Raw genomic sequence first — 19,617 nt, 5'->3', positions numbered from 1 at the left:
GTCAGTAGCTCTTCTTAGATCTTCTTAGTCAAATACCTCAAATCAGGTTGTGGCCAATCCTGATTTGATTCCTAATACTGCCAGGAGTGATCCCTAACTATAGAGCCAGAAATAGTCTCTGAGCTATTTTGACCTGGGGTATAGCCCAGAATCCCCAAACAAACAAAATATACCCCCCTCCAAATTCCTGTTTGTTTATATACATAGCATTTTTGGTTTGGGGGGCACACATCTGGCAGTGCTCAGGGCTTCTGACTCTATGCTGAGGTGTCACTTGGGATCAACTTGAGATCACGTGTCAGCTGCATGCAAGGCAAATGCCTTACCTCATATAGTATCTCTCCAGCCCCAGTATATACATTATTTTGCCTACAGTCTGTCCCATACTGTAATACTCATTTTTTTAAAAAATTAAGGTTTTGTATAATTTTCATACTTTTATACTTTGAGATTCTGTAGACTCATAAACAGTTGTAGGAAATAATAGAACTTCATTCACATGCCTTTCATTGAGTTTTCTTGAATAATAATATCTCATTACTGTTTTATTATAACACAGTCAGGAAATAGACATTAATACAATCTACCAACCTTACTCTGATTCCCTCAGTGTTACATCCAATTATTTGTATGTATGTGCTGTATTGTGTTAAATGCAAATGTAATTGTGGACTTGTGTGACCACCTCATCAAGTTCCAGAATAGATAGATCACAAGGCTTCTTCATGTCACACTCTTATAATCACAGTCACCTCCCCTGATAGGCCCAGAGATATAATCTTATCTTGTAATCTTATCTCTATATTTTGTCATTTCAGAATGTTACATAAATGTAACCATACAATATGTGACTTGTGTGTGTATGTACAGTGCAGGTATCAGATCTAGAAGAACATTCAAGGCATGAACTCTACCACTAGTCACATCCTTGGCCCCCAATATGTGATTTTTTGGGGGGTGGGGTCTACGCCCAGCAGTGGGTTACTCCTGGCTCCACACTCAGAAATCACTCCTAGTGGTACTCAGGGGACCATATAGGATATGAGGGACTGAACACAGGTTGGCTGCATGCAAGGCAAGTGCCCTACCCTCTGTACTATCACTCTGGCACCAGTACCCGTACCATTTTTTTAAAAAAAAAATTTTTTTTTCCTTTTTGGGTCATACCTGGCGATGCACAGGGGTTACTCCTGGCTCATGCACTCAGGAATCACTCCTGGTGGTGCTCAGGGGACCATATGGGATGCTGGGAATCGAAACCAAGTGGGCTAAGTGCAAGGCAAACGCCCTACCCGCTGTGCTATCGCTCTAGCCCCACCGTTTATTTATTTATTTTTAAGAATCAACTCTGCTTTATTTTAAAGAGCAATGATTTAAATTGAATACAACTGGGTATGGTAAATAGTTAACATGAAAAGTAGTCCTATCAGGAAAATAGCAACTCATCTTACACACAGTAACTACAAAATATTTTTTTCTCTGATCATTTAAGTGTTACAAATCCTGAGAATGTTATACATGAAACAAAGTAGGTAATACTTTGAATTAATTCTTGTTTGGAAATAATCTAAAAATGCTTTGAGGTACAAATCACCTAGGTATTAAACATGAGTCTTTTACATTTTACAAACAGCAGTTCTGTGGCTCCTACATTATTCCTTAGTCGGGCTCGAGGACACATTGTTCCACGATTTCCCTTAAGTTCGGGTTCTCCATCGCAGCAGCCACTCGTTCTTTCTCATTTATCTGCTTGTTGATGTCTTCCTCTGTGGAGTGGGTGCCTTCGGAAATGTAGATTTCCAACTTATGTTTAAATGGTAAACAACGCTGAAATTTTACTCTTAAGCACAGCCCAGTAAGAGTCGCCAAAGAGCAATGAGGTACTGTTGGAGTGAACCTTATAGTAACCAGATAATCTTCTTCACTGAGCTCCTGAACCTCCACGCAGCTTTCCGTCACCACTTCCAGTTCTTCTAAAGTATTAGGCTTGTTAGGCTTCTCTGGGTCTCGGATAGTACGGATCAAATCGTAAACCTCGAGCGCTTTTTCTTCCATGGTCGGGGCTGCCGGGCCGCGCTCCGCTCAGAGAGGCCCGAGAGCCGCAGGACTCGGCTCAGCGTCCAGGAGAGCAGCCCGGACGCCCGCTCCATCCTCCCGCTCCGCCATCCCTGGCGACTGTCCCACCCAAGCCGAGCCACCGAGCCACCGGCCGTCCACTTCCTGTTCGGAGCCCGTGCGCAGCGGCGCGAAGGTGCCAGGAACCAAAAAAAATTTTTTTTTAAAGAGATTTTCCTTGCATTATCGCTTATACCCAGCCGCTTTGTGCTAGATAAACTCTTCAAATGTCTAAAAGTTTATTGTTAGTTTCTCAGTTGAGAGCCCAGAGAGAGTACTTTTGGGTGAAAAAAAAATAACCTTCTGCCTAATCACTGTGTTTAGTTTCCTTTTCTGGAGTGTGGTGGTGCTGGGGATTGAACCCAGGCTTCACATGCTTGAGACATCACACTATAACTAAATTACATTCCCAGCCCTAATTGATTCTTCATTTTAATTGTTTGTAGAGTCTCCTTTTCCATGTTTTAGTTTATTTTCTTTTCCTTGTATTGTCTTATTACTCTGTCTAGAATATTCAGTCTTGGAGAGAAGTGGAAATAGCGTGCAGCCTTTTCTGATTTCTTGTCTTCAGTGAGAAGCACTCCATATTTTTCCATTTAATAAACTGTTATCTGTAGGTTTTTTAAAAGACATCTTATATATGGCTGAAGAAATTTCTGCCTCCCCCATTTTTCTATTTGTTCAGTTTTATCAAATGCATATTATGCACTTAATGAGACAATCATGTTTTTTTCTCCTTATTTTGTTAATTTCATTGGTTTTGAATGCTAAATAATCTTTACCTCTCTCTCTCTCTCTCTCTCTCTCTCTCTCTCTCTCTCTCTCCCCCTCCCTTTTTTCCTTTTTTGCGTCACACCCGGAGATGCTCAGGGGTTCCTCCTGGCTCTCCACTCAGGAGCTACTCCTGGCAGTGCTCAGGGGACCATATGGGATGCTGGGAATTGAACCTGGGTCGGCTGCATGCAAGGCAAATGTCCTATCTGCTGTGCTATTGCTCCGGCCCCTGTTGGGTATTCTTCAAAAAAAATTTTTTGACCACACCCAGCTGTGCCCAGGGTTTATTCCAAGCTCTGCGCTCAGGAATTCCTCCTGGCAGACCTTGGGCAGCCATATATGGTGGTGGGAATCGAACTATGCAAGGAAAGTGCCCTACTCACTCTGGACTCTTTCCGTTCCCGTCTTAACTTTTTTACACATAGTTAAATGTATTTCTCTGTGCTGACATCTGAGTAATCACTTTCTGTAGCTGTTCTGAACCCGATGAGGACTTTACCATCCCCTCTGCTTTCCCTTCTCCCAGCAGCTCTTCTTACTCAGCAGTTACTCCTGTTGGTATTGTGGTGCTGAATGGTACTGAGTAAGGGCGAGGTTTTGTGTTGCTGTTCTCTCCCTTCTAGTCAGCACTTATTTAAGCTTAACTGGTTTCTCAGTTTCTTCTCTTTTTTGCACTTTGTTCATTATTCTTAGATCAGTTTTTTACATTCCAGATGTGTTTCCTTGAGTAATTCTTTCACCAGAAGTCTGAGGTAAACATTTTTTTTTGCATCTTTCATATTAAAAAAAGTATTTTACTTTCACACTTGAGAATTGGAGTAGATAATGGAAGTCTAGATTTCAAAGCATATGCATCTGCCTCAGGACTTTCTACTGGGAAGTCTGTTCTTTCCCTCATTAAGTAGTCTTGTCACTTGTCCAAAGTTAGTTGAGTGATGGAGAGTGGACTGGAGTGATAGCACAGCGGTACTGTGTTTGCCTTGCACGAGGCCAACATGTCCAACCCGAGTTCGATTCCTCCGCCCCTCTCGGAGAGCCCGGCAAGCTACCGAGAGTATCTCGCCTGCACGGCAAAGCCTGGCAAGCTACCCGTGACGTATTCGATATGCCAAACACAGTAACAAGTCTCACAATAGAGACGTTACTGGGCCTGCTTGAGCAAAATCGATGAAAAATGGGAGGACAGTGTTGTTTCAGTGCTGTTGATGGAGAGTAGATGTTAATGTTACATGCCTTGCCTCCATTCTTTGGATGCCTTTAATTTAACAAGATTAACACATATTCAGTTCCTAGCACCATGTGGACCCCTTTCACCTCCCCTATCTCACACCCCCTCCCCACAAGCACTACTGGGGGTGGGCCCCAAACACTACCAGGGTGACCTGAGTAATCCTGACAGCACAGGGCCTCACACATTCAGGCCTGCACATAGAACCACTAGCAGAGTTGACTAATAATCACTAAGAGTATCTCCTATTCCCCTTGGGCACTACTGGGAGACATCCCTCTCAAAAAAATTAATTTGGGGGACATTGCTTTGCATATCAGAATCCTGAGTTCAAATCCTGGCACCACATGGTTCCTGGAGCTCCACTGGGAGTGACCTCTGAGCACTGCCAGGTGTGACCTAAAAAAAGAAAGCAAAACAAAAGTTGAGGAACTTGGGGTATGACTCAAGAGGTAGAACAGATGCTTAGCGTGTATGAACCCTGAGGTTTGCCCTTAGCATGGGATGCCCCTCTGCTACCAGAGATGGGACCCCTGGACCTCCTGAGCACCTCTTGGGAGGGACCCCGAAAATGTCAGTTGGTTATAGATTGGACTGAAATTCTTTGTTGTTTTGGGCCACACCAGCAGTACTCGGGGCTTACTCTTGGCTCTGAGCTTAGGGATCACTCCTGCTGGGGCTAGGGGGGCCCTATGGGGTTCTGGGAATTGAACTTAGGTCTGCTGTGTGTAAGGCAAGTGCTGTACCCACCACACTAACACTCCAGCCCCTGGATTGCAATTGTCTGCCGTCAGTTTAAAGTTCCATCCCTCGGTCAGTACTACACTGCTTTCAATACTGGTCTTTCTAGTTTTAGAATCAGTAAGTGTTGAAATATTAGCAGAGATTGTTCAGTTCTCTTGTATACCTTACACACAAACACACACACACACACACACCTAAACACTTCTATGCTCTGAAGGGACCAGTGTTGAAACATTGTATGTATGTATCCTTTTACCTGAAACCCAGTCCTGAATACTTTGTAATTTCACAGTGACTAAATAAAAAAAAGAAAAAAAAACACTTCTTTTTTTTTCTATAATATATTCTGGTGACTCTACTGAATTCATCTTTCAGATTAATTTGTTCTTTATATGTGTGTGTGTATATATATGTACATATATATACACATACAAGTGTATATATACATTTGTTGTTGTTATTGTCTATTTTGGGACTGCACTGGCTGTGCTCAGGGCTTACTCCTGGTTCTGTGCTCAGGGATCACTATTGAGGGTGCTCAGGGGACATATGGGAATTATATGGGGTACCAGGGATTGAACCCTAGTCGGCCATGTGAAGGCCCTACCCGCTGTACTATCACTCCATCCCCCTATATTTTTAGTCCTTAACCTCGTAGGCTTTTTAGTTTAATGACCAGAATTCAATTTCTCAGAGTTCCAGTTGACTTTATTTTATTTTTATTTTAGGTACCATGACTCACAGTACTGTTAAGACAGGATTTAGTGCATTCGGTGTCCTAGCACCACACCCTCCATCTCAGTGTTCCTCAGTCCACCCATCCCCACACCCTTGCTGTGATCAACTCAGTTCTGTAGACCAGTTCTCAGCTTTGGTTGCTTTTGGCCTTCTGTTATTCCCCTGCTGTACTTTCTTTTCTTTCTTTCTTTCTTTTTTTTTTTTTTGCTTTTTGGGTCACACCCGGCGAGGCACAGGGGCCACTCCTGGTTCTGCACTCAGGAATTACTCCTGGGGTGCTTGGGGGACCATATGGGATGCTGGGAATCGAACCCGGGTCGGCTGCATGCAAGGCAAATGCTCTATCCTCCGTGCTATCGCTCCAGCCCCCGTACTGTGCTTTCTTATATACCCACATGTGAGGGAGATTATTTTACATCTTTCCCTGTCTTTCTGATGAACTTCACTTACCATGATACTCTCTACATCTATCCATATGTAGCAAATGAATTCCTTCCTTCCTTCCTTCCTTCCTTCCTTCCTTCCTTCCTTCCTTCCTTCCTTCCCTCCTCCCCCCTCCCTTTCTCCTTCCCTCCCTCTTTTTTTGGAGGAGATCATAGGTGGGTGGGGTTGGGCAACACCAGTGATGCTCAGGACTTCCTCCTGCCTCTGTCATCTGGGCTCACTCCTGGTGAGGTTGGGGGACCATATGTGGTGCCAGGGTCTGAACCCTGGTCATCCATGTGTGAAGAATGCACACTACCCACTGTACTATCAGTCTGGGCCCTGGTTTCATTGTTTCTTAAAACAAGTAGTAGTCTGTGGAGTGTATGTACCATAGTTTCTTTAATCATCTGTTCTTGGACACTTGAGTTGTTTCCAGGTTTTGAAATTATGAATCCAGGTTATGAATTGTGCCCCAATGAATACAGGTATTGCTGGGTCATATGGAAGGCTAATTCCCATAGTTTTTTGAGAAGAGTCCATATTATTTTTCAAAAAAGGTTGAGCCAGTGAACATTCCCACCAGCAGTGGATGAGGGTTCCTCCCCCACCTCTTTCAGGCCAATACTGATTTTTTTTTTCTTTTTCTTTTTGGTGTGTGCCTGTCTCACTGGTGTGGGGTGATAATTGGTTTTTAATTTGCATTTGCCTGATGATAAGTGATATAAAGTATTTAAAAAATATATACTGTTGGCCATCTGTATGCCATCTTTTACAGTTTTATTTTAGGTGCCGTGATTTGTACACAGTATCGATAGTGGCAGAAGTTCATGCATCCAACATTCCAGCCCCACACCCACCATCAGAATGTCAGCTTCCTCCACTGTTGTCCTGGTGTCCCACACAGCTCCTGTCCATCTGACTCTTCCCGCACCCCCCCCCCCCCACCCCCCGCAGTTACATGCTTCCTGGTAAAGACCAGTTCTCAGTTTCTGTCTGTATGCCTTCTTTGGGCTTCTGTTCATCTCTTCTTTCCATTTTCTGATGAGGTTGATTTTTTTCTTGATGAGTTTTACATGTGCATTGTAGATCTTGGATATTAACCCTTTGCCAGATGAGTGGTAGGTTGATTTTTAAGTCAGTTCATCAGGGCATTAATTGTCCTTATTCTAAGGTCTTTATTTCACATGTAGACTTGCTTTGGGTTGGCGTTCCCCTGTTGGTCACACTCCATTCTTCATGAATAAGTCTGGGTTTGTGTTGTTCATTTTGGGGGAGTCCCGCCAGTCTTCTTGTGACTTCCTTTTCTTCTCAGAAATTCCTTCTTCAGAATTTATCTGTTGATTGCGGCACCTTGACCCTGACTCTGAACTGGGATAGGAAGTACCCACTGCCAGACTTTGTGCAAGCATCAACTCTTCGGCCAGGGCATTCATGTCCACTCAGGGCTCTGTCCTGACTTGGTGATCCCAACCTGAGGTATCACAGCTTTTTCTCTTGAGGCCAATCTTCCGTTCTGTAATGCTTTACCCCGTGGAGTCAGGTGTGAGAGACTGATCTGCTCTGTAACTTCTCTGAACACCCCCCTCCCTGCCGTCCCCCCAACCCCCCATGCTTTCAGTTCTGCCAGTTCTTCCTCCCGCTGCCCTCCTTGGAGCTTGGTTCGCACTGAGGGCTGCTTGCCTCCATTTGGGTGGTGCCCAGAGCTATAGGCTCTTCAAGCAGATCAGCGATGCCTCATGGTTTAGCCCACTGAAGGCATTTCTTACTTAGTTAGATTATGAATATTTTTTTTTTAAAGGCAGGACTTTTGGGGAAAGGAAACTTGCTCCCAGTTGTGCTCAGCAGACTGTCTCCATTCAGTCAGTGACTGTGTCATATTTATCGCAGAAGAATCTAAATTAAAAATGAGAAACACTTCTTAAAGTCAGCAAAAAATAAAACATAGATGACATCATTGAAGAATGATGGTTTTTATTTTGAAGAGTAGAAGCAATCACAAATGAAGTCTGACAGTTTGAATATGTAAGAACTGAAGCTTCAGTGCAATATGACAGACCATGAATATATATACCTGAAACCGAAAAGGAAAATACTGGCTCTGTGCAGCTTCTCCTTTTTTCTGTTCTTTGGGTACAGAAAGAAAACGTGGGTTCTGAACTCAGTGCTTGTGTGATATGAATAACCTCCATAGAGCAGCTCTGGCCTTCACAGACCTAGCGCTGCTTTGCACTGCAGCATCACTCCTGGCCATGTGAGGTGTTGGGAATCGAACTCAGGTTGGCCAGATGCAAAGGAAGCATCCTACCTGCTGTACTAGTGCTCTCTCTGATCCCCAGGGGGGAAAAAAAGGATTTTTCATTACAACTCCAGTTCACTAGTAACTGTTGTTACTCCCTTCGTTTTTCAAAACTTGTCTCATATTTTTCCATTAAAACATAAATCGTCACAATTTCGAATAATCCCCATCCCCTAAAACATTGCCACTATTTACACTTTGCTACTTTTCTTGACAGTATTTTGTTGACCATAACTTAAAAAAAATTACTATAGCGTATTATCTCATTTCCAGCCCCAAAGTAATACTAAGAGTAATGAGAAAGCTTGGGACAAATACTAAGGAGAAAAAGACAAAAGTTGCTCATATTAACCACCCAGAGAAAACCATAATTCAAATTTGTTGTTTATACTTCCTGCATTTTTTCATGAATACATGTGCACACTTTTTTCTTTGTTAAAATGGTATCAAATTTTAGTACTGCTTTGTACCTTGGACTTTTCATTTGCAATGTATCATGAATGTTTTCTCCTGTTAGTAAATATTCTTGTATCTATATATTTTTAGTGCAATGTAGGATATGAATGTAATTAAGTATGCTTATTTAGCATACTTAACCATCTCCCTACCATTGGACAGTCAAAGTGTTTTTAATTTTATACCATTATAAATGATATCATGGTACCTTTGTCTATACATCTCTCCATGCATATATGATTATTTCTTTAGGAATAAATTCCTAGAAGTGGAATAGCTGGGTCAAAGGGTATGTACATTTTAATGATTTTGATACATAAAATGTCAAATTATAAGCTAATCACTTGTTATATTCTGTCTTGTATTGCTAATTGTTTTCTGTGTCTGTCTTGTCTCCCTAATTAGAATTTAAGCTTCTTGAGGGCAAGGGAAGTGTTTATACATCTTATGTATCCTTTGACAGTGTGGTTTACAATGTTGAACTTGAGTCATCAATAAATACTATATTGATTTAAAACTGTGTTTCTCTATATGTTTATGGATGCCATAAACCTGTAAATTTTAAAAGTATATATGATATCCATAGTTTTGTAAATAACTTTTTCCAAGAAAAAGTAAACCCAGGAACCATTTTTACACCAAATCTCATCAAGTAAAGAAAACTGACTATTCATGTTAATATTAAAAGTTTCGAATCTCCGAGAAAAGGACAGGCCTTTAAATGGAATATATAAGCATTTGAAAAGCGCATTGCCTTGTCCACATTTTTTGATTTTTGTGTTAGCCTTGCAAGGATCTGCAACATTTCGAAACTAGTGATTTAATTAAGACTTAGCGAAGGAAAAGATAAGTTCTTCTGTAGGATAAAGAGTTCTCCCCCTTGTCCAAGAGTCTGTCTTAAGTCTACATGTGCCGATTATACCATTTAATTGCCCAGAGTTTATAGTCTCTGTGCACAATTACTACATGAAGCTAACCAGACCTTGCTGATAAATATCTCAATATATTTCCAATGACCAAAGCAAAACGATGAGGAGCAGGGACAGAGTAGGCAGCATGGAGAGGAGGCAGCTTTTAGTGGTGGAACCTCAAAGATCGCATCCTGCCTCTTACATTGTTGTCATGTAATTTTCCTTTAGCATTTTAAATGCAAGATTAAGAGGATAAAATTTCCTCCAAGTGTTTTTGGAATGCCCTCTTAACAGCAGTTGTTTCACTGTAGTGCAGTGATTTACTGAGTTTCTGAAGTCTTCAGCCCAGGAGCTCATGAGAACTGGGGTATCAGCCCTTTGTAACCCTCACAGAGCAGGTGCTTAAGAAATCACCCTTGAATCCATAAGGGTTGTTGTGAGGATCAAAGGAGGTAATATGTGTGTGAAAGCTCTTTGGAAAATGAATGCATTCCAATGTTAATTGTTTTTATGGCCAACAAGAGCTATCTTTGGGAGTTATTGAAACTTTCAGAAGAGACAAAATTTAAATTGTCCATTTAACATTTCTATGTGAAATCTGGCATTTCTCTTACGTGCTAGAAGTGAGGATTTTCTTTTTTCTTAAAAAAAGAAAAAAGCAGTTTTATTTAAAGAAATGAAGAGAATTATGAAGTGAGAGAAAGAGAGGTACATATTCAAGAGAGAACTGGGGCTTCTCCAGAGGGAAAAAGCCAAGACAGCACGTTTTAATTGGGGTTGATGTGGAGCTGACGGCTTCCTGGACAGGGAGACAAATCTCCTTCCATCTGCCAAGATGTTAAATGCTTGTTTTATTTGGTTGAAATGAGCTACTGTAACATTTCCATTGTAGCAAAATCCATTTGTTTCATTTTTAGAAAATGGTGCCATTGACTTTATCCTCTTTAATCATATAATTGACCAAAGAATTCTCCCAAAACCCAGAAGACAACAGGAGCCCAACTTGTGCTGAATTGGTTATAATCAGAGTTCCTATTTTGGCTTCAGCCGACTTTGAAAAAAAGAGAGAAAGTCAGTTTCTATTCTTTTCATAAAACTGCTGAATTTTTGCCACAAGATGGCATTGGTGATTATTGAATGCAAATCTGTTTGAACCAGAATTCCAAAAATGGTGCGCATAATTGTCTGTGTTCTTTTGGAGATAATTGTTGAAAACTTCATCACTGCTTATATACTAATTTAATTTTGTTTTGACTTCCAAAACAGGGTTAAATGCTACTTTGCATCACTTCTTTCTGTATTCAAGTATTGTTTTGTTTCCTGTTTTTCTGTCTTTATAACTGCAGTAACTATGTATTATTTGCCATGTGTTGTATGTGTCTGACTTATTGCTGATAATTGTGGTAACAGGTAAGAAGAAAATACGATGGGACCCAGTTAGGAGGCGCTTCATTCAGTCCTGTCCCATCATAAGGATCCCTAACAGGTTTTTGAGAGGTGGGTGATAACTAGCAAGAGATCTGTGCTTCATTTGGGTTTAAGGGAACATTGAATGAATTTTCTAAACTCAAAGCTCTGGTTTTTAAAAATCATCTAAACAGCTAAAATTAGAGTAACAGAGATCAAGAACTTAATTTTAAACCTATGTTTCATGTCGACAACTATTGGAATTGTAATTATTTTAGGGACTTAGACTTATGTATGTTCAGTGGTAAAGATAAATCATCTCACTGGTATCTCTATTACGCTGTAACCAGATTACTAAAATTCTTAAGGGAATAGAGGCATCCCAAAAAAAGAAAGGAAGAAAAGAACTTTGGACAATTAATAAAATATGCACATGGGAAATAATTTTTTAAATATGATTAGTAAATCTCATATTAAACTTAAATAAAATAATAAAGGGGAAATATAACAAATAGGTAATATCATAGATATATAAAGAGCCATCAGTAGTCTTAAAGCAATGCCCTCGAGGAAAATATGTAAAAGAACATAACTAGTTTATAAATAGAAAAAGTCAACAAATAAATATTTTCACTGTTGTAAGTATGACAATTTAAATAAGATTTTTTTTTTTACCTGTTAGGTCATAAAAACTTAAGTTTGGCAGTGTTGGCAAGGGCCTAGGAAAGTGGTTTTGCACAGTGAAGGTAGTGTGGGTTTTACACTGCTCTCTGGACTCAGCTTGGCAGTATGTATCAAAAGCTTTTCAAATGTTCACATCCTTAGGACTAGTGATTCTTAATTTTTTTGTTCGTTTTTGGAGCCAACACCTGGCAGTGCTCAGGGCTTACTTACTTTTGGCTCTACATTCAGGGATCACTCCCGGTGGGGCTTGGTATCCCAGATAGGGTACTGGGAATCAAACACAGGTCAGCTATGTGCAAGGCAAATGCCCTATCCACCATGCTATTGCCCTGGCCCTGATTCTTCCTCTTTTAGAGATGTTGCATTCCTTTGGCTTTTCCCTCCACTGCCCCGCCCCAGAAAAACAGTCTGTATTGAGAAAAGTAAAAATCTCAGGAACGGGTTGTAACTTTGGGGGTTTTGTTTATTTGTTTTGTTTTTTTTTGTTTGTTTGTTTTTGGGCTCTTCAGGGGTTACTCTTGGCTCTGTACTCATGGATCACTCCTGGTGGTACTCAGGGGACCGCTAGGGTTTCCAGGGATTGAACCTGAGTTGGCCATGTGCAAGATAAACAGCCTACCTTCTGTACTATCACTCCAGCCCCAACGATTGTAACTTTGCTCACACTGTTTTTTTAGATAAAACAAATTGTCATGCAAGCATGCTTCATGTTGTCATTTAGATCTTATTATTTGTAAAGCACTGTATCTAATGTTGACAGACAAGATTATTAGAAAACAAAACACTAAAACCAAAAACCTATGGGGAAATCCTGCAGCTGCTCTCGATGATTATCTGGTGTCCCACCTATTTTCAGCAGCCAAACTACAGAGCATGAAACGAATAACGTCAAGCCTGAGTGAGTTAAGATGAATTACTGAGTTGGCATATCACATAGCTGAGTTAAATATTGATACAAAGAAGTGATTTCAGTGCCCTTTTTTTTTTTTGGAGGAAAGATGTGCACATGTCTAATTTGATACCAGGTTTTCTTTTTCTATTTATAAATTAGAACACTAATTTATTCATTAGCAACAAGGAAGCCAAGTTGGTTTGGCTAAAATGAAATAATTAAGAAATTGTTTACAGACTTTAGTATAATACTTATTATTGACAAATAGAACACCACCACCACCCTCCAGTTCCCCAAACAAAGGTAATAATGTATCCAGATGGTGGGATCTTGTTTTCATGTGATGGTTGTTGGTTTTCCGTTTCTTTCAGTTGTGGAAAAAGAGTGTAGCCCAGGTAAGTCTGATACCGTTGATTACCGTAGAAGCCCTCAGATCCTGAGTGGCTGAGCATGCAGGTCTCTCACTGTGCTGGGGGTGGAGGGGGTCGTGCCACATCAATAGTGTCCACAGGGCCTTGTCTCAGTGCTCTCCTGCCCTGACCTGCCTGCAGGGTTTGAGGCTAGTGACTGCTTGCACCCTCTTACATTTTTCTCTTCCTTTGGGTTTCTTACCTTTACAGTCCTAGATGTTTTCTTCCTATCTCTTTGACTGTTCATTCTGTTTGCCTTCACTAGCTTCTTTCTTCCTTCCTACCCACTCAAGGGGGCATTGTTCTAGTGCTCTGTCTTTCTCTCCATGTTCGCCTTTGATTACCTCACGAGCTTCCACAGACTTGAGTACCTTCATTCGTTAACTGTTCCGTTCATTCTTCTGTCTTTTCCGTAGTTCTTGATTGCTCCCTTGTAGCAGGTGCTCTGTGAGCGTGGATGATCTGGAGATGAGAGAATCAAGTCAGCAGCTACCGACTGATTTGAGTTTAAATTTTTCGGTGGCAAGTGCCCTGAGAGGTGTTTCGGCCTGGGTGTCCGCAGAAGTGTTACTCGGAAGGGAGAGAGGAGGTTGTCAGGCTGACTTTTCAGGAGGGAAAAGACTGCACAGGTGTTGGTGGGAGGGTTGGAGCATCTTACACTGGGGAACCAAGCAACGAAACAGGGCATGGTGCTTGTAGAAAATGTGGGAAGTTCAGCGTGGTACAAACAGAGTGCAGGAAGTTGAGAGGGCCCAGAGGAGTACTGTGTCCCGTGCAGGGGGAGTTTTCAGGACAACTTTTTGTTTTTATACTTGTTGGTACTGGGGATAGAGCCTAGGACATGTGAAGTATACACTTTACCACTGAGCTGTATTGCTAGCTAAAGGATGAGTTTTGTTTTTTCAATTAGGTAAGAGATTTTATTCAAAGCCCACTTACAAATTTATTTTCATTGTCAAGGGCTGGAACAAAGACAGTAGTCTGGATAGAGTAGATAACTGATTTGAAATATAAAGAAGTGGAATTACATGGGTTGAAGGAGAGGAAGGAAAAGTCAAGATAGGCCCTGGCTTTCTGCATGGACCTTTATTTATTTAAAAAATTATTTTTATTAGTATATTTTTTATTATCAGGAGTGTACAGGTGAAGAGAGGGGACAGATTTGACAGAAAAGATGATAAATTTAGTTGAATGTCTTCAAACAAATAGCATATCCTTAAACACCTGGTCTAAGTTTTGTTTCCAGGCATCTCCCCGGGAGGCCCGTTTGCTTGTTCTGTGCTGCGGGGCCCCCAGCACTCTGGTGGAGAGTGCCGGAAGCTGCCCTCAGCTGTCTGAGGACAGAGTTGGTGGCTCTCCTGTCTCCTGCCTAGCTGGAAGGACAGTGCATATTGGAGGTTTGTTACATGTGTCCCGTGTTAAGAAGAGGATGGGGCTAAGCACGTGGTAATTTCCATCTTCTCAGGAATGCCAGTCAATTTGTTGGTTGCAAAGAACATGGAAATGCCATTGCTTGGTGTCATTTTTTTTTTTTTAAAGCAGCTACACAACATAGGATGTGGATTGGATTCCCAAAATGGAAAACTTCATTTGGGGAGTCCAGTTCATGATCTGGGTTGATTTTGATTGAACAGTTTCACAGGGCTTGTTTTCTGTCACTGGATTCCTTCATTAGATCCTGAATATTTTCTAGAAACGGTTAAAATGATGGTGTAGTAAAAGCCATTGCTTTTAGTTCTAGAGAACAGAATGGTGGCCAGAATGCACCCACTTACTTTCTCACTTTTAGCTCCAAAATGGGCACGATAACTTTACTTTAAGAAAAAATAATAATCATATTAAACAGCAAAAAAAATAATTAGAAGCTAGATCATCTGTCTGAATCCAGTCACTGCTATTTACCAACTTATAACTCTGGGCAAGTTCCTTATTTGAGGGGTGGGGCAGTTGGGCCATACCTGTCATTGCTAGAGGCTATTGCTGACTCTGCTCAGGGCATACTCCTGGCAGTACCCTGGGGGCCAGAGGTGGTGCTGGGGACTGAACCAGGAACAGTGAGATTGAATCATGGTTGGCCTTACCTGCTGTGCTATCTCTCCAGCACAGATTTCTTATTCTTTTTGTTTAGTTTTGGTTTCGTTTTGGGTCACACCCAGTATTCATGGCCTGCTCCTTGCTCTGTCCTCAGTGATCGCTCCTGGTGAGGCTCCGGGGATCATTTGGGGTGCTAGGGATCAAACCTGGGTCAGCTGCATTCCAGGCAAGTGCCCTCCCTGTAGTACTATTGCTCCATCCCTGAGAAACTTTTTTCTATGTAGCCTATGTTGAATTCATGTTAGCTGCTAGAATTGTTATGAAAGTAGAACATTTGAGACATTTTTGCAATAGCGACTGGAATTATATGGATTGGGAAACCAGAACAGAATAAAACTTAGTCCTGAATAGTAGTCCAGATTTCTTAGTAAGCTTGGGGTCAGCTTGGGGTGGAGGAAGAGGGAGCAGATTGGGGGGCAGTTCGGTCCAAATAAGGGACTGCCAAGTCTAAAGTAGCTCTTTGCCCTGCTCCTCATCTCCCATCCATCGTGTAACAACCTCTGGCCACAGCAATGCTTCTGAGGTTAAAGCTCTGAGAATCCCTCTTCAAGCAAAATAGTGGGGTTGCTTTGGGAAGGGTGAAGCAAGCAGCTCTCTTGTACGCTGGGTTTGGTGAGGGTGCTCGGACACAAGGCAGAACTTGGGGTACCAGATCTTCACATTAGAATGGGGGTGTGGGCTGGGGAGAAAAAAAGAGGGAGCTTCATCAAGGACTGAGACATACTTAAAGCCTGTACCATCAAAATGTACCCTTCCCTGTTTGAGCTGTCGGAAAGCAAAACCACGTCCCTTCTCTTGACTGCTAAGGGGAAACTTGTCTGCCATTCATTGTACCACTTACCTGCAGAGAACCCCTATCGAATCGACACATATTTGCAGATGGGGAAATAGAATAATGAGATTGATGAGAAAATTCAGACCTTCTTAGAGTTACTAATCAGCTCACCCTTTGTTTATGGCCATGAATGGGGACTAGGGAGACTATTGAAAGAGGATGACTAAGACGAATAAATAAAATAACTGATTATGATGGAAATGGTTAACAAAGCAGGTCAGTGATCAATGGACGTTTCCCCAGTCAAATGATTGAACCATAAAGTTAAAAAATAAGTGCTTTTGCGGAAAAGATATTACCAAATAATTATGTAGCTACATTGTCACCTTGATTGTGGAAATAAAAATGCAGGTGGGATGTTAAATAATAGGCATGACACCAATTTTTGGCATTTGTCTTTTGTAGGGAAAGCCACACCTGGTAGTTCTTAGGGCTCTGTGCTCAGGGGTCATTCCTGGTGGTGCTTTGGGAACCACATGTGATGCCAAGGATCCACTGGATTTAGCCCCATGAAGGGACAAACACCTTAACACTGCTGTACCATTCCCTCCACCCATGCAAGGGCAATTTTTATGAAACTACTTAGAATTTCAGTGCTAGAAATCAGGAAACAGAGGAGCTTAAGACTAAGAATATGATATGTTGAATGTCTCACCTATAACATAGCTTGCCAGAAGACACCTTCAGTGTTCTGGGAGAAAATTATTTTGAATACAGAACTCTCTACCCATCTTTATTAATGTTTAGGTGGGTCAAAATAACATCTCTGAAAGTTTATGACACGCATCTGTAGCACTGTAGCACTGTCTTCCCGTTGTTCATCGATTTGCTCGAGCGGGCCCAGTAATGTCTCCATTGTGAGACTTCGTTGTTACTGTTTTTGGCATATCAAATACATGGGTAGCTTGCCAGGCTTTGCCGTGCAGGCAAGATACTCTCGGCAGCTTGCTGGGCTTTACCGTGCGGGCAAGATACTCTCGGTAGCTTGCCGGGCTCTCCAAGAGGGGTGGAGGAATCGAACTTGGGTTGGCCAGGTCAGCCGCATGAAAGGCAAACGCCCTACCCGCTGTGCTATTTGGAGAAAATTACGGAAGGAAGAAAGGAAGGAAAGGAAAGGAAAGGAAAGGAAAGGAAAGGAAAGGAAAGGAAAGGAGGAAGAAAAGGAAAGAAGGAAGGAAGAACGGAAGGAAGGAAGGAAGGAAGGAAGGAAGGAAGGAACTCAATAAGCATCTGGTTGCAAAGAAACTAGTAAAACCAGTTGTTTTTCTAAAGGCTCCAAAGGCTATTATGTTAGAAAAATATTTCTAAGATATAGAAGATATAGAAGTATTCAGGACTTGGGTGAAAAAAATAAAAGAAGAGTAGTATTTATGTATGTCTATATTTATGTATCTATTCATTCTATAACATTCCAGATGACATGCAAATTGAGGATAGGGAAAATTCAAACTGCTAAACATTTTATTTTTGCTGTAGAATATTTTTTCTTTGATTTTTGGGCAGCATCCAGCTGTGGTCAGGGCTTACTCCTGGCTTTGTGCTCAGGGATCACTCCTGGTGGATTTGGGGGACCATATGGGGTGCCAAGGGTTGAACCTGGATCGGCCATTGTGAGGCAAGTACCCTACTCACTGTACCATTTCTCTGGCACCCTTGCTTTAGAATATATGAGTATAATATATGCTTATCAAAAGAAAATTATAAATATGGAAATAATATAGGGTGAAAAGTAAAGTTGTTTTTTTTTTAATCTCAAGGATATATATAGCAATTTTGTTACAAACCACTAAGAAAAAGAAAGGCATCTTGGTGGAAGAATATTTAAAAGACCTGAGCAGCTTTTTCCAAAGGGAAATTTTCAGTTAGCCAGTAAATGTTAAAAGGTGCTCAATCTCATTAATAATGAAAGAAATTCATATTAAAACCACAGTGAGGTCAGTTTATATACCCACAGGAATTGTCACATTAAAAAGACTAGCAATACTGTTTTGTAAATAATCCAGTAAAGAACAATTTTATTTAATTAATGGCTTCAAAATTTTATTGCTAGATTTATAGCCCACAAAATGTGAGCCCCTTTGATCCCTGGCAACCGATATGGTCCCTGAGCGCCACCAGGAGTAATTTCTGAGTGCAGAGCCCAGAGTAAGCCCTGAACACTGGCAGGTATGGCCCATAAACAAAAAAAAGCAAACAGACAAACAAAAAGTAGGCCCCTGTACAACTGAAATCATTACAAAAACTGCCCTAGCAATGTTAAATAGTCCCTGACTTGAAACCACCCAGATGTCCACTCACGTAATACAGACTAGGGAAGTCAAACGTGGCATTTATTCATACGAAGAAATACTGTTTGGTAGTGAACATAAGCAAGTCAGTTCTTCCCCTCATAATGTGGGGGCATCTCAGAAACATCTTTTTTGTTTTTTGGGGTCACACCTGGCGGTGCGTAAGGCTTACTCCTGGCTCAGCACTTAGGAATTACTTCTGGCAGTGCTTGGGGAACCATATAGGATGCTGGGGATCGAACCTGGGTCCACCATGTGCCAGGCAAGTCCACTACCTTCCGTACTGTCGCTCTGGCCTGATTTGTTATCGTTCCTAGTGGAAGAGTGTAAATAAAGAAAATGGCTGGGGAGACCACTCAGAGGATTGGAGCACATTGCATATGGGAACCCTGGGTTGGATCTCTGGCGCTCCATATCCTGTCAGCACAGAGCCAGTATCAAGCACCACCGGAGTGACCACAAAAACAAAACAAATGGGTGAGAGAGATTGTGTACAGCAGGTAAGATGCATGCCTTGCTTGCACCAATCCTAGTTCAATCACTGGTAATGAACATGCCCACTGAGCACCGCCAGGACTGACTCCTGAGTATCCTGGATGTTGCCCCAGCCCCCCAAATAAAGAAAAACAAAGATCAGCTTTCATGTTTTTGCATCTCTTATAATTTCCCCTTCCTGCACATACTAATATATATATAAGTGCATATATATATATATATATATATATATATATACACATTTGGCTTTTTGGGTCACACCTGGCAATGCATAGGGGTTACTCTTGGCTCTGCACTCAGGAATTATCCCTGGCAGTGCTCAGGGGACCATATGGGATGCTGGGAATCAAACCTGGGTCAGCCGTGTGCAAGGCAAATGCCCTACCCGCTGTGCTATTGCTCCAGCCCCCAATAATATTTTGTTGCTGTTGTTGTTCTTGGGCCACACCAGTGGTGCTCAGGGTTTACTCCTGTCTCTGCACTCAAGGGTTACTCCTGGCAACCTTGGGTGGGGATCCAACCCAGGGTAGCCTCATGCAAGGCAAGCATCCTACATACTGTACTCACATTCCTGCCCTCACATACGAATATTAAACAATGCTAATATTAGCTGTACTAATAGCAAAACTAGATAAGAATAACTGGCTAGAAAGTATATTCTTTCACATGGTATCCCAGATGTATTTAACAGTTTTCTTTTTATGCTTTGTTTTGTTTTGTTTTGTTTGGGGCCACACCCAGCAATGCTCTGGCATTACTCCTGGCTCTGCAGTCAGTAATAACCTGGTGGTGCTTGGGTGACCATGTGGGATGCTGGGGATCAA

General features: G+C 41.6%; 1 protein-coding gene and 1 pseudogene across 2 annotated transcripts in view; one reads left to right on the top strand and one right to left on the bottom strand.

Annotated features, from left to right (window-relative positions):
• Positions 1 to 19,617, top strand: part of KLHDC10 (kelch domain containing 10) — a 66,851-nt gene that overhangs the window by 25,132 nt on the left and 22,102 nt on the right. The window contains exon 2 of one of the 2 annotated variants that reach the window (XM_056118044.1): positions 11,099 to 11,185. The exons of the other annotated variant lie outside the window; for it this stretch is intronic. Coding sequence (XP_055974019.1) covers positions 11,099 to 11,185 — 87 coding nt within the window. The remainder of the gene's footprint in view (positions 1 to 11,098; positions 11,186 to 19,617) is intronic. 2 annotated transcript variants of the gene reach the window in all.
• LOC130027349 (cytosolic iron-sulfur assembly component 2A-like) lies at positions 1,339 to 2,150 on the bottom strand (annotated as a pseudogene).

This window comes from Sorex fumeus, unplaced genomic scaffold (genome assembly GCF_029834395.1).
Source record: "Sorex fumeus unplaced genomic scaffold, SorFum_2.1 ptg000037l, whole genome shotgun sequence".
NCBI lineage: Eukaryota > Metazoa > Chordata > Mammalia > Eulipotyphla > Soricidae > Sorex > Sorex fumeus.
Note: the sequence above shows the minus strand (reverse complement) of the source record. Positions and strands in the feature narration are given on the sequence as shown.